This window comes from Polypterus senegalus, chromosome 9 (assembly GCF_016835505.1).
Source record: "Polypterus senegalus isolate Bchr_013 chromosome 9, ASM1683550v1, whole genome shotgun sequence".
Classification (NCBI taxonomy): Eukaryota; Metazoa; Chordata; class Cladistia; order Polypteriformes; family Polypteridae; genus Polypterus; species Polypterus senegalus.
The window spans coordinates 38,316,063-38,329,067 of record NC_053162.1 but is presented as its reverse complement, the minus strand read 5'-3'; the positions used below and the strand labels follow the sequence as shown (position 1 = coordinate 38,329,067).

Sequence of the window (13,005 nt, the reverse complement as noted above, 5' to 3'; positions counted from 1 at the left end):
TGTTAAACAAGGTGTATATTTCAGATATAATCATTTAATTTTATTGAACATTTACATCATTTCTAGACTCAGCAAAAGTACATTTTAAACACAACCCTAAGAGTGACTTTATCACATTTTTCATTAGCAGTAGTAAGTAATTTAAACAAGAATAAGTCTTATATGTAGGCTGATGTCATGGTTCCAGGTGCTTCCTGATATACAAAAAAAAAAATATGAATGAAGGTGTTACTTTTATTTAATTAGGGTTCTAATGGTACTCTGACTGCAAATCCATTTGATATGTTTCTGTTGAGGTCCTTGATTTATTTTTCACTTGCTTAAGTTTGTTTTTTTTTTTGGCACAGTTTAATTTTCCAAACAAACTCCTATGTCTTCATTGCCTTTAGCTGCCTACACATTTTCCTTTAGAGAGCAATGTTTTCAAATTCTGTTACACAAAACCCACATATACTATTATGTTTTACATTGAAATGGGCATGAGAAGCTGTGTCAGGCACTCATTTGTTAAAAAAAATGTAATACCTAAAACAATGCCTCTAAAGAAGAGAAGTGACATGATGAATGTGAATATATACCTAAATGATATTTAACGAAAGGCAGCCAGGAAACATCTCCCAGCTGCCAAGAGTGTCTTCCCCATCTAGCCAGCTATAAAGAGTCAAGGGTGGGTGGCTTGAGCACAGCAGTAGCTTGATCCATTTTGGGCTGCTATGAATAATGTGTGATTTACTGAGAAGAGATGGTTTCATTGCCTAAAAGATTTAAAACTAATTACACATATTTGCTCTTAATGCCTTTTCTAGGTTTAGTCATGCATATTTGCATCTGTCATTATGATACTGTAGAAGTTGGTGAAATTCTGGGGTGTTAAAACCTTCAAGGATGAATGCTATGGGTTAAATTGTTTTTATTCCATGCAGAAGTCTTAACTTATATTTTATCTGAGCCCATGTTTGTATCAGTTTATAATTGCTTTTAGCCCATGTTTGCTTATTTCTACCTGTTGCCTTATACATTGACTTATGACAAATAATACAGCAGCAATGTTAAGGCTCTTAAGTTTTTTTTGTAGTTTTTTACTAGCAACACTGCCTATGAAGCCTGATTCAGAGTTGTCCTTCCCATTAGCTTTTAAGATAATTTTGTTCTTTCAGGGAAATTACACTTGATAAGAGATAAATGATGATGTATGTTTGGAAACCTATAAAAGCAGCCTGCTCAATGCAATGAACACTCACACCTTAGGAGCTGAAACCGGGCTCTAGCAGGGCATTTGTGTGTTTCTAGCAATAAGCCCTTGCTTCAGTCTGATCAGTGCTTAAATTGTTTGATGTATTTTTTATGAAGGTAATAATGTTAAATGGTTCTACTACACCAAAACTATATACAGTGCAGCTCTTGCATATCTGAGCCTAAACCTGAAACCGAGACCATAAAACAAATACTTACATAGACAGAATTGGGGCCACCATATCAAGTGATGCTATAAGAATTCCAAGTTCTGCAATGACTGCAGTTAGCAACAGAGCCCATGTTGGTTCACCGTTAGACTTTCCCAAGCCAAATACCTATTAAAGGAATGATGTATTTATATCAGTAGGAAATTAGCAAAATAATGAAAAGATTTTAATTATGCTGTTGTCTTTTGTTTCAATTTGGCTTATGTTACTTTACTATAAAAAGTTGTCAAAAAGATACAGAAAAAGATAGAGAAAAATTTAATTTTTCACACAATTTAAGATGATTAGGTTATACACATGTCTGTACTGTATATATACACATACACATGTATTTACATACACACACATTTGTAAATATTAAAACTATCACATTTTTGGGTTTTCAAAAAAGAGCTTTGTTCAAATGAAACACTGAATGGGATAGAGGAGAGGGAAAGAGACACCAACTGGTAGTTTTAATTTAATGGCTGTTCTCTCCTCAGTAAACCACCCTCAACTTGAGTAGCCCAGCCTCACCATATATATACTGTCAAATGGACATTCTACTGCCATTACAAACCATCTGTGATGTAATACTGTATCAAAAAGAAAACCCAAGGAAGATATAAACAAGATCACAAAGGATATTTCCCTTTAATGGATCTGCTACATTTCAATAGAAGCTGTCTGATTAATAGACTCAGTGAATTATCTCTCAGCGTGTTACTTTTCCTTCTTTTAATTTAAAAAAAAAATGTCTTACTAAACCTTTTGCTCTTCACAAGTTTATGTACATATGTTGTTCTTATACATCTAAAAGAATTCCAGAAAACTGTGTTCACAGATAAATCATACTGACCCTCAGAAAAGGAATGATATTGTCTTTAGCAATCGCTTGCAAGAGACGGGGGGCACCAGTAAGACTTTGCAAGCCTGCTCCACAAGTAGAGAAGAATGAACCTATTACAATAACCCAGGGAGAAGGCCAGGACAGTGTGCCAACAACTAAATTCTTTCTCACAGCGTCACCATACCTGACAATGGAAAAATATCAAAACAAAATTTACGTTCTCTTAAAAATATAACTTGGGAAGTCTAAAAATGAAGTTTACATATCATCAGAAAAAGAGAAAAACAAAAAGAAATTAGCAGCAACATCAAGTTCTATAATACTAAATTATAGCAGTAAATTAAGGAAACACTGACGAGAGTGCATGCAAATATATACAAAGTGACCACTTTATCAGATGTATACTGCTTAATAATAAGATGGTGTAACCATTTAACCCTAGAAGAGCCTAAACGTTTTAGGGAATTTAACAAAGAAGGTGTCATAAGTGCAGTAAAGGGATGCTGGCCAAGTTCGACTCAAATGAGTCTTATAGTTATTAAAATTTCATTGATATCAGATCTAAAAATTTTATTTTAAATCGAAATTTTATTATAAATTATGCCACATACAGTACAGGCCAAAAGTTTGGACACTGAAAACATGTTTTATATTCTAGTTTCTTCAAAATAGCAGAGTGAAGGCAAAGGGGCCAACAAGTGCTAAACACCTCTGGGAACTCCTTCAAGACTGTTGGAAAACCATTTCAGGTGACTACCTGTTGAAGCTCATCGAGAGAATGCCAAGAGTGTGCAAAGCAGTAATCAGAGCAAAGGGTGGCTATTTTGAAGAAACTAGAATATAAAACATGTTTTCAGTTATTTCACCTTTTTTTGTTAAGTACATAACTCCACATGTGTTCATTCATAGTTTTGATACCTTCAATGAGAATCTACCAATGTAAATGGTCATGAAAATAAAGAAAACACATTGAATGAGAAGGTGTGTCCAAACTTTTGGCCTGTACTGTATGCTTAGTTGGATTTGGAATTGCATGTGTGGGAAGCACACCACATTAAGCCAAATTTGCTATTCCTATAACCATTCCAGGACTTTTCTCATCTGTTAGCTGACTGACTGTATGTATCCCATCATCTGCTTAGTTAAAGCCATGACAGCCTGTGTTGCTTTTTTCCATTAATGATTTTCAAAACCTCAAGTCCACCTTTGGTTGGATGTTTTTTGGGAGCTTTTCAGTCTTGACTTACCCATGCACTGTATACTCATTTCGTATTGTATGTGAAACTCCAATAGAATTGCTTTTTTGTCATCCACTGCCATGCTTCCCTGAAAGCCAATGTTTCTGATACATAAAAACTCAACTCTTTGGCACATGTCTACCTACTTTAAACCTGAGCAATCAAGTAGTAACAATGGGTACAGCTGATTAGGTGGCCACTCAGTGTATATTTAAAAGTATGCAGATACACTTATACATTTTATAATACTCACTTGTCTCGGAGAACAACACCCTCAATGCAAGCACCAAACAGCACCACAGAGCTTAGATCTGTGCATAATCCATCAAGGAATTTAATTGTTGGACATTCTCTAACCAGTTTATATAAATACATATACTATGGGCTGTAAGAGATCAGGTTTACTAATCATAATAAAGAGTAATACCACTTGACAGAATTGTTTTGTGAAGCATTAAATAGCATTAGATTAAATTTGGAGATATTTTCTACACTAATCATTCTCAAGGTGCTTAAATATCTTTATTTTGAGTTTAGTTGGTGTGATTAAAAAAATTACTTAGAAAATGTTGCATTTTATTTCTAGAATCCTCAACCAGTTATATGGCATATGGTGAAAAGAGAAGGCGACGTAATACTGTATTATTGAAAGTGCTAAACTGCCACTAGTGACATTAGATTGTGTTGCATTTGTATTGCTAACTTTATGACTTGGAAATCTGAGAATTAATAATTTTTTTATTGGACATAAACTAGAGATGGGTGAATGAAACAATATATTGTATATACAAAGTAATCTGATCTGGTACTATAAGGAGAAATTGTGATTTCTAAAACACTAAGTTCTTTAGAATATTAGTTTAGACAGATCATGATAGTCTATAAATGACACAATTTTGTCTGATAAAGTACATTTTTGGTATCTTTTTAAAGGCATCACTACTATAATTGTAGGTTGGCCTGTTACATATTAGTGTTTCAGAAACATGCATCCTTAAGGAACTCTGCTTTGAAAAAAATATACTGAACTAATTTTAGATTCTCTCAACTGAACATTATTTTCTTTAGAGATTGGTTCTCAGAAATCTCAGAACAACGAGCAGATAGTTCTATGACCTTACATATCTTATAAATTCTATTATGATTTCACACTTTGCTTTTTAGACATATATTATTTTTTGTTACAATTACAAAATAAGCAAATTCAGTTTGATAAAAATCTGTAAGACAATGTGAAGACAATCACACTCACAACTTCTTATTTTTTTATTGTTCAACCTTGAGCTATCACAACTTACACTGTTAAAATCAAGTATCTAAAGTAGAAGCAGTAACTGTGTGTATTTAAAAGAAGAAGGATACAAACTAATGAAGTTGTAGCAATTGCAAGAATAGTTCCAACCGGAATGGATTTCTGTGCATCTCTGAGATCTCCTGATCTGTTGGAACCAGCCATTATACCTAGATTTGAATAAAGAAAAATAATTAAATTTTTGTGGTTTCAGCAAATAGTATACTTAAGTTGTAAAAAGTTAACCATTTTATAAATAAATGATTACAGATAAATTTCAAGTTTGTGCTGTTATTTAAATGAGGAATAACATACCCAGATGCATTTTTGATTATGCAAGCAAAATAGATTAGTGGGCACAGCAGATAAAACAAGGTATTATAATTGTCTGCGGTATATAATAGAGGTAAACAGTACTGGATTTCTGAGATAACTTCCAAGACAGTCTTGCAATGTAAGCAGTAGGAAAAAAACAGCTGACCAAGCCAAACAAACACACTTTGGTTTAATAATACTGTAACTGTTACATTATTAAATTAGAATGGCAAAAATCAGAACACACATGAGAAGTAAAGGATTCTACAGATCTTTTGAAATCCATAGCCTGATACTGTTAAAAGGTATAAAAATATTTTTCTGGCCTACTCTAAATACTATTTCAGTATATAACTGGCACAATTCCAAATATACTAAAAGTGTCTATTATCAGACCATTATTGAGAAAAGAAATATCTAAACCCTGAAATGTATAATAACTACCAAACAATTTCTAATCTAACTCTTTGTTTTAAAATAAATGAAAATGTAGCCTTATAGTTATAAACTAACTTTATACATTACAACATACTTGAAAAATTCTAGCCTGGCATTTGCACAGGTCATAGTACAGAAACTACAGTACAATAACTTGTGTGGTCAATGACATGTAATGTATTTTCTTGATAGAAAAGCCTCAATTACTATAGTGCTTTTAGTGCAGTTTTTGACCATTCTGTTCTGTTAAGATATGCTCATAGGGCTCTTAGATATTACCCTTATGTGATTTAGTTCATATTCATCAAACCAGTTTCAGTATTTACAGAAATGTGATGACAGTACTCATTCATTACATTAGATATAGTGCTAAGCATAGATTATTACTTTGGTCTTTATCATTTTCAATTTACAAACCACTGCTGGAAGATACAGAAAACATAATGAAGTTTTGAAGCTCTGTTAGAGGGGCAATTGGATTCTAGATCACCTCCCTGACCAAGGATCTTTTTGTCTAGTTACTCAGTTTGGCCTGACAGCCAACTCTAGAAAGAGACCTAGTGCTTCCAACCTTTTTCGATTCCACAATTAATTGAGGTCACTGCACGCCCAGGAACACTTAAAGCTTTAGAAATGTTTTTATACCCTTGTCCTGATCTACACCTACATTGTTGCGGAAGTCTATGGAGAATTCCTCTGACTTTATGGTTTGTTTTTTGTCCTGACATCATGCAGTGTAAATTCTGAGACCTTATACAGTATATAGGATTAGAAAAGCAAGCAAGAACCACCCAACCACAATTTTTGATGCACACAAAACTGAAGATCTTTTTTTTTTTTTTTGGAAAAGATAAACAATGTATATATAACTGAATAATTCTTAAGTAAGTACACTTGTTCAAAAGGCTCTGAAACTGTCAAAAACCAATAAAATGCCAAAAAGAACAGTAGTTCAGTACTTAACAGTTGTTAAAAAAAAATTCGGATGTGAGCGTCAGAAGGCTTTGCACTCTAAGAACCAAGTTACCCGAACTTATCTATAATATTTCAGAAATTATTTACCGCTCTGATGCTGATTTTTCTGATCATAAAATAGGTCATTATGATAGCAATTGACGAGAGGAACTCATAATTAATTAAAGAATTGTGGTATTTGAGGGTTCCTCTAGAATGCCTATTTCTTCTGCACGATTTGGCTCAAAAACTAATGAGCACATCACCATCTCACAACAGGTTTAAGTTTTGAGTTTGGTATGTTTCCATCCAGCTGTTTCCTCAAGAAACTGTGACACATAGACACACAGACATGCACCCATGATTAGGATGTCAACATTTTTTTTGGTATCAGCGGACCCTAAAACATCAAGATCCACTGAAAACTGGAGATTGAAATTTGTGTTGAATCTAAAGCTTTTGATCCTCCTCCCCCCCCTTCCCTAGATGATTATGGTATTAGGTTATGGTGGGAGAGGGAAAAAAGCAAACAAAATGAAATCAGTATTGTTCTCGAGGTACTTGCCCTTGTTCAAAAGCCCCTCACATTGTAGCACATTCTCAAGTCAGTAAACAACAGCAAGTAGTGCAAATAATGTAGAACAATCCCCTGTAGACATTACTGTAGACTGAAGCACTACTTTTCAGCCTTTTTCCATATTAGCAATAATTCACTTTCAATATTCTGCATGACACTCCAAAATAATAGGTAGGTAAATCACAAGAGTAAATATTTAAAAGCAGGGGACCAAGTACAGAAAGTGGACGAGTATATTTCCTTGAATGGTTTGTCTTTTAAATGTCTCTGTACAGAGTTATTGGTGTCAAGAAACACATTTTTAATTATGCTATTTTGCTAAAGTTACATCATATTTATATGTTTAAACTCAGACTTGTATTTGTCAACTATAATGGGAAAATAAGTGTTTTTTATCTTAGTTCTGCTTTTCTTTTTCATAAGAGTAATGTAGCAACTGACTTTAGCAAAAAATTATGTGTAATAGAGCTATGAAATTTCTTGGCATCCCTCTAAGCCTGAAAAAAATAGTCCTTGTTCAAAGCATCATCAACAGCTAGAAAGTGGTATATTTTGATTTGTGTAAAACAACCCAATGTGCAGAACTGCTTTTAGATGTTTTGTCGAATTCAGCTCCTTAAGCAGAGATGTCAATCAAACCTGAAAATCAGTGATGCTTTGAGATGAGGGCTTGCACAGAAATCAATCAGAGAGGACACCCTTCTGTATTGAGCATTGGAGAGGCAGCCTTAGGGGTGTGTAGGGCCTAGGGCTGAACAACCCCGGCTATGTCAAACGCTGTTACTGGTATGTGTGCACTGTATAAACTTGTGCGTGAATTTAATAAAAATAATGTTAACATACACCGGATTTTCTCATTACTGTATTGAGCTAAATTTTTACAAGATAAAACGCAGACTTTATCAAAATATAACAATATAATCTATTAAAAAACTGCAATTCATAATTCATGACAATACCACAACAGTGCAAAGTGTGATGCGGTATCATGCGGAAATTAGCAGGGCCTCTTCTAGAAGAGTATCCAAATTGCAAGTAAGCTCTCGATATGCAGGATGTCATTGTCATAACTCACGTTGATGTAATGTCAGCCAATTATCATTAGCGATACATGCTTTTGTGTTTTGATATTCAAACTATGGAATGTTTTCAAAGACGAAATTTGACCGTACATGTATGTCTCTGAAAAAAAATATATATTCACCTTTACGAATGCCCCACTCTCGCCAATGAACATGTGAAAAGGTGAATTTCTATAGCTTTCTTACTAGTCAAAATTGCACATGATGAAGCATGTATCTTTGAGTGCAGAGTAACTGCTGGCTGAGGCACAAAAATTGTTTGATTCTATGCAAGTTATGAGAATCAAAATATGGACGCATAATCGGCAAATATGCATTTAATTCTTGGTTCTCATAGCTATGACATACAGCCTTCCAAGTATAAATGACTTACTAGAGGAATAGAATGATTTACTTGTGATGTTATGACATTAAATCTGATCACTTACAAATGTGCATGTCTGTCCTTCACATGCCATATCTTCATGAAGCTTCAGGACTCTGGTGCACATTAGTGTGCTATGCTCACTGTACAGGATGTTGTGTTATAATATGCAGTAACTGCTATTAATTTAATTGAAAACAACTGATTGAAAAACTTGGATTAAATAATATGGTATCTGCATTTCTTTTAAAAGGACTGGAAATGAATAGTCCAGGTTTACTTAAAAAAGTAATGTTTTATAGTTTGCGTTAGTATTAACTACTTTATGTATTGAATATGTTTAAATACTGCAAATTGTAAAGTGAAATGTATTATGTCTGTGGAGTAGGGCCAATGGAAGAAAATTCATACCCAAGATGGTTTTGCGCAGTCTGTTTGGGTTGTCAGTTTGTTGAGTGCTCCTGCATTTGGCCAGCATGCTTATAAACAGTGGATACAGTGGGCTTGTAGTTTTGAAATTGAGTTAAAAAAAAGTCTGTTATAAAACGGTCACCCTAACCCTTATTTGGCCTTGTTCCTGGGTAATAAACTAAGAAATTCAAGGAGCAAAACAGCAGAAGAAGTGCCTGATTGTGCAGTTTACTACAGGCAAAACAGAATATACCACTTTGTGGCCATAGTCGGGGTGTTGATGGTGCCTTGATCAAGGGCTACTTTTTCTGAACTGATTTAGTCTTCAAAAGGACAGGTCCATGAGCACAAGAGATTGGAAATAATAAAAAATAAAGACAGATTAATTCAGTCGGTTCTCTCCTGATGTGATGTAATCAGCCCAGTGCCACAGTGTAGAAAACTGCACAACCTATCACATTGTAGATGATGTGAAGGATGCCATGTCCCACATTAAAGGAACACAGTCTCCAAAAGAAAAAGAGCCTGCTCTGCCCTTTCTTATATAGTTCCTCTGCATTATGAAACCAGTCCAGCCTGCAATTAGTGTGGACCCACAAGTACTTGAAGGAGCACACCACCTCTTCATCCACTCCCTGTATAGTAACTGGACATAGAGGCTCTTTGGTGTAACAAAAGTCAATATGTTAAGATGCAGATACTTCTCTTTGTACCATGAAACAAAGTTCTTCACCTGACTCCTATATAATTATGTGTAAACGAAAAGGGGCACTGGATGAAATGTGTAAATGATATCTTCAAAACATTCCATTCCACTTTGTCTTATTAGTTTATAAGCACAGGGATTTCTACTATTGTGAAGGGCTCTGTTTTCAAGTGTCACCTTCAGTTAAAGGCTGATGTTCACCTGCTTTTTTAAGTGGCTGTTCATGAATCGTAAGCACTTCATTCTTTGCAGATGTACTGCAAACAAAAATAAAAATATTAATTAGAAGGAATGTGAAAAGGCACATATAGTTAAATATATACAGATCACCTAGAATATTTAATCAATGTTTGAATATATACAGAATACTGTATACAGTATATACATTTTAATATTTTAAGAATTGATATCTTTTTGGCTAATTTGACCGCCCTACTGCAGATTTCTTTGTTGTGTATTGAAAGATGAAAGCTAATATTTGGCATTAGCACAATGAATGAAAGGAGGCATGGCTGCAGCTCCATGTGAGGAGTGGTGTGGACGTATACTGTAGTCCATGAGTCTTTTTCTGAACTTGTTGTCAAAAGAACAAGTGAGCAGGAAAGAGAATTTGATATGGACAGAACCAATACTACAGAAAACAAGTATTGGTACAATTTCAATACTTGAGGATTGATGTGTATTGATAATTGATATCTTTGACAGCCCTACTATGCTGTGAATCATAAACAGGTTAGTGGATCTAAACATTACTTTTACCGAGCTGGCCTTGGTTATCAGAACTGTGACAACTGACAACGTGATGCCCAGAGATTTATTTTTTCTAGGAATGCTGCTGATAAGTGTTTTAGTCTTCTTTTCCTTATTTTGTCAACTGACTATATCTTAGCTCAAATTGACTTTATACTGTCAGTTTGTTTTTGTTAATCAGATAGAAATTGCTCTGTTTTACTGTATGTTTACCCTAGTTTAAAGTATGTGCGGACTAGCAAATTAATACATTATAGCTGTAAATTTATACCAGCATTCTGAACCTGGACATAGTGAAGAATGCTATACAAAAATAATCTGAATTGTATTGAAATGAACAGTAACATTGTTAGGTAAAACTGGGGAACTGGTACTGTTTAATTATCTATCATAAAAATAGACCGACAAAAAATATACAAATCAAAGTAGTAATTAGCTAATTATCAGACCGGTGAGGGACACAATCATTTTACTAAACTGTGCAAATAGAATTTAAAATTTTAAGGTGAAAAGATGTAAACAGCTTGTTCTGGAATAGGCAGAATAATATCAAGTGATCTAAAAGCAACTCCTTTAAGATAGTTTGTGTGTTCCTATAATTCCTGAATGTTAAGTAGTAATGCTAGCTTGCATTTTTTCAACAAACTGAGCTAATTTATACAAACCAAAAATAAATCTAAAATCAAAAACAGAAAAAACTCAATGTATGAGGCCTCTTACCAGTAACTGAAGGGAAGAAGATACCAAGCAGCACAGTGAAAGTGGTAGTGATGTCAGCAGACACATACAGGTAAAAACTACTCATTGATCCATGAATATCCACTGATGAAATGCTGGACTTTTCCAGAATCTCTCCTTTTTCCAGGTAAGAACTCCACATGTTTTCTAGGGGATAACAAATTCACCTATTTAATTGTTTGAAAAAAAGAATTACACTGCTGAAAGTCAAGTTAGATTTGTACCCCTGCATTTCTATAAATCTTTAGACTATTGTTGCACAAACAATTCTACTGGCTTCCACCACAGCTACCAACTGAATGTTAGCAGCTTGTCTTTCACATTTTAGAGTTGTAAACCACTGACTTAAGTACATTTTTTTAAAAGGATCCCTAAGCACCTAAATAAAAATTTACAAGTTAGATATACAGTAGTACAGAAGTAGCTCAATTTATTTTGTTTTACAGTGATAATTGAAACCTTTCTACAAACATGCTAGAAGTAGATTTTATCAGTTTAAAAAAAGGAATACATTTTCACAGAGATGACATGGAAAATTGTTAGAAAAGATGCAGAATCTTTTTTTTTCACAAATTAGGGGGATAGCAGTCTCATAGGCAGGGTAGGCTAGTATTCTAGTGGAAACAGGTTGAAATCCATGAGGGCATATCCTAAGTTTGATGATATTAATTAAAAAAAAATCTTGTTTCTTCCTTACTATGCCTAAATAAACTATATTCAACATTCTATATGTGTCATTATACTGTATTTGTAATTGTTAAATTTAAATCTGTGTTACACATAAAATGTTTTCAATGATGCAAACTAGTGGGATCAAGTAGCATTTTATTTGAAAGACAGACCCTTATATAGTGAATGAAAAAAGGATTATGACAGTTTATCAAGTGGAAAAAGAGATTTTTGCTTTCATGGCATAACTCAAAAACTCTAACATTTTAAAAATGATTTTACAACTAGACTGATCAATAAAATCATTTTGCACGGACATTTCCAATACTACTCTACTGTTGATCATTTGAGATTTAAAGAGACAACAACTTGGTTTGTGAACACATTATGAAGATGTTGCCTTGTATCTTTGCACAAATTTAAATATGAACAAAATGCCCAAAAAAGTAACAAAGTTCCATATGGTGTGGAAATCCTGGTTAAGGACAACACATCAATTGAGAAAATGACTACTGTCTGACAAGAGACAGATTTGCTTCTTTCTAATGTATAGTACCTGTAACAAACCATAGTGTGGACAAAGCTTCTTATGGCCACTATAAGAGAAAACTTTCAGCAAGAAAATTGATATTATTTAAATAGAATACAACTTCCTTCAATTAATCGAGAAACCAAGCAGACATGAGCGTACAATACTTTCAATACAGTCCATAAGGAGTAATGCTATGGCAGACACTGAAGAATATGTTATGCATTAAACGCATACTTCTTCAGTTAGGTGACTGGCAGCAAGATGGGCTGGAACAAAGGCAGATGCACTGCGTGAGGAGGAGGTTGAACTAGTCTAGAGACGATCTTGATAGCTTCACAACCACTTAAATTTATGTATAAAGTATAAGACAATACAGAGTTACAATGGATACATTCATATCCTTAAATTCTCAGGCATTTAATTGTGTAATACATATATAGGCCAGCATGTGTTCTGTTGGTTACAGTGAATACCTTCTTCTCATTCTTTATTGATACGGAAGATATTTGTTGTACATTGAATGATTTAGTCTGCAGCCAGCCAACTAGACTATGGTGTGTAGAAGTATTCAGTCATGCTTTTACTTATATTGACAGTGATTCCTCACATTTTAATTTAAGTGCTATCAGATAATGACAACATATAACA

At 34.0% G+C, this 13,005-nt stretch overlaps 1 protein-coding gene across 3 annotated transcripts in view; it reads right to left on the bottom strand.

Moving 5' to 3' along the window:
- The window catches only part of slc12a4 (solute carrier family 12 member 4), a 136,600-nt gene that overhangs the window by 23,334 nt on the left and 100,261 nt on the right, over positions 1 to 13,005 (bottom strand). For all 3 annotated transcript variants that reach the window (XM_039762931.1, XM_039762932.1, XM_039762930.1), the window contains 5 exons: positions 11,139 to 11,303; positions 4,893 to 4,991; positions 3,784 to 3,841; positions 2,302 to 2,476; positions 1,453 to 1,571 (listed from right to left, as the gene is read on the bottom strand). In XM_039762931.1, coding sequence (XP_039618865.1) covers positions 1,453 to 1,571; positions 2,302 to 2,476; positions 3,784 to 3,841; positions 4,893 to 4,991; positions 11,139 to 11,303 — 616 coding nt within the window. The remainder of the gene's footprint in view (positions 1 to 1,452; positions 1,572 to 2,301; positions 2,477 to 3,783; positions 3,842 to 4,892; positions 4,992 to 11,138; positions 11,304 to 13,005) is intronic.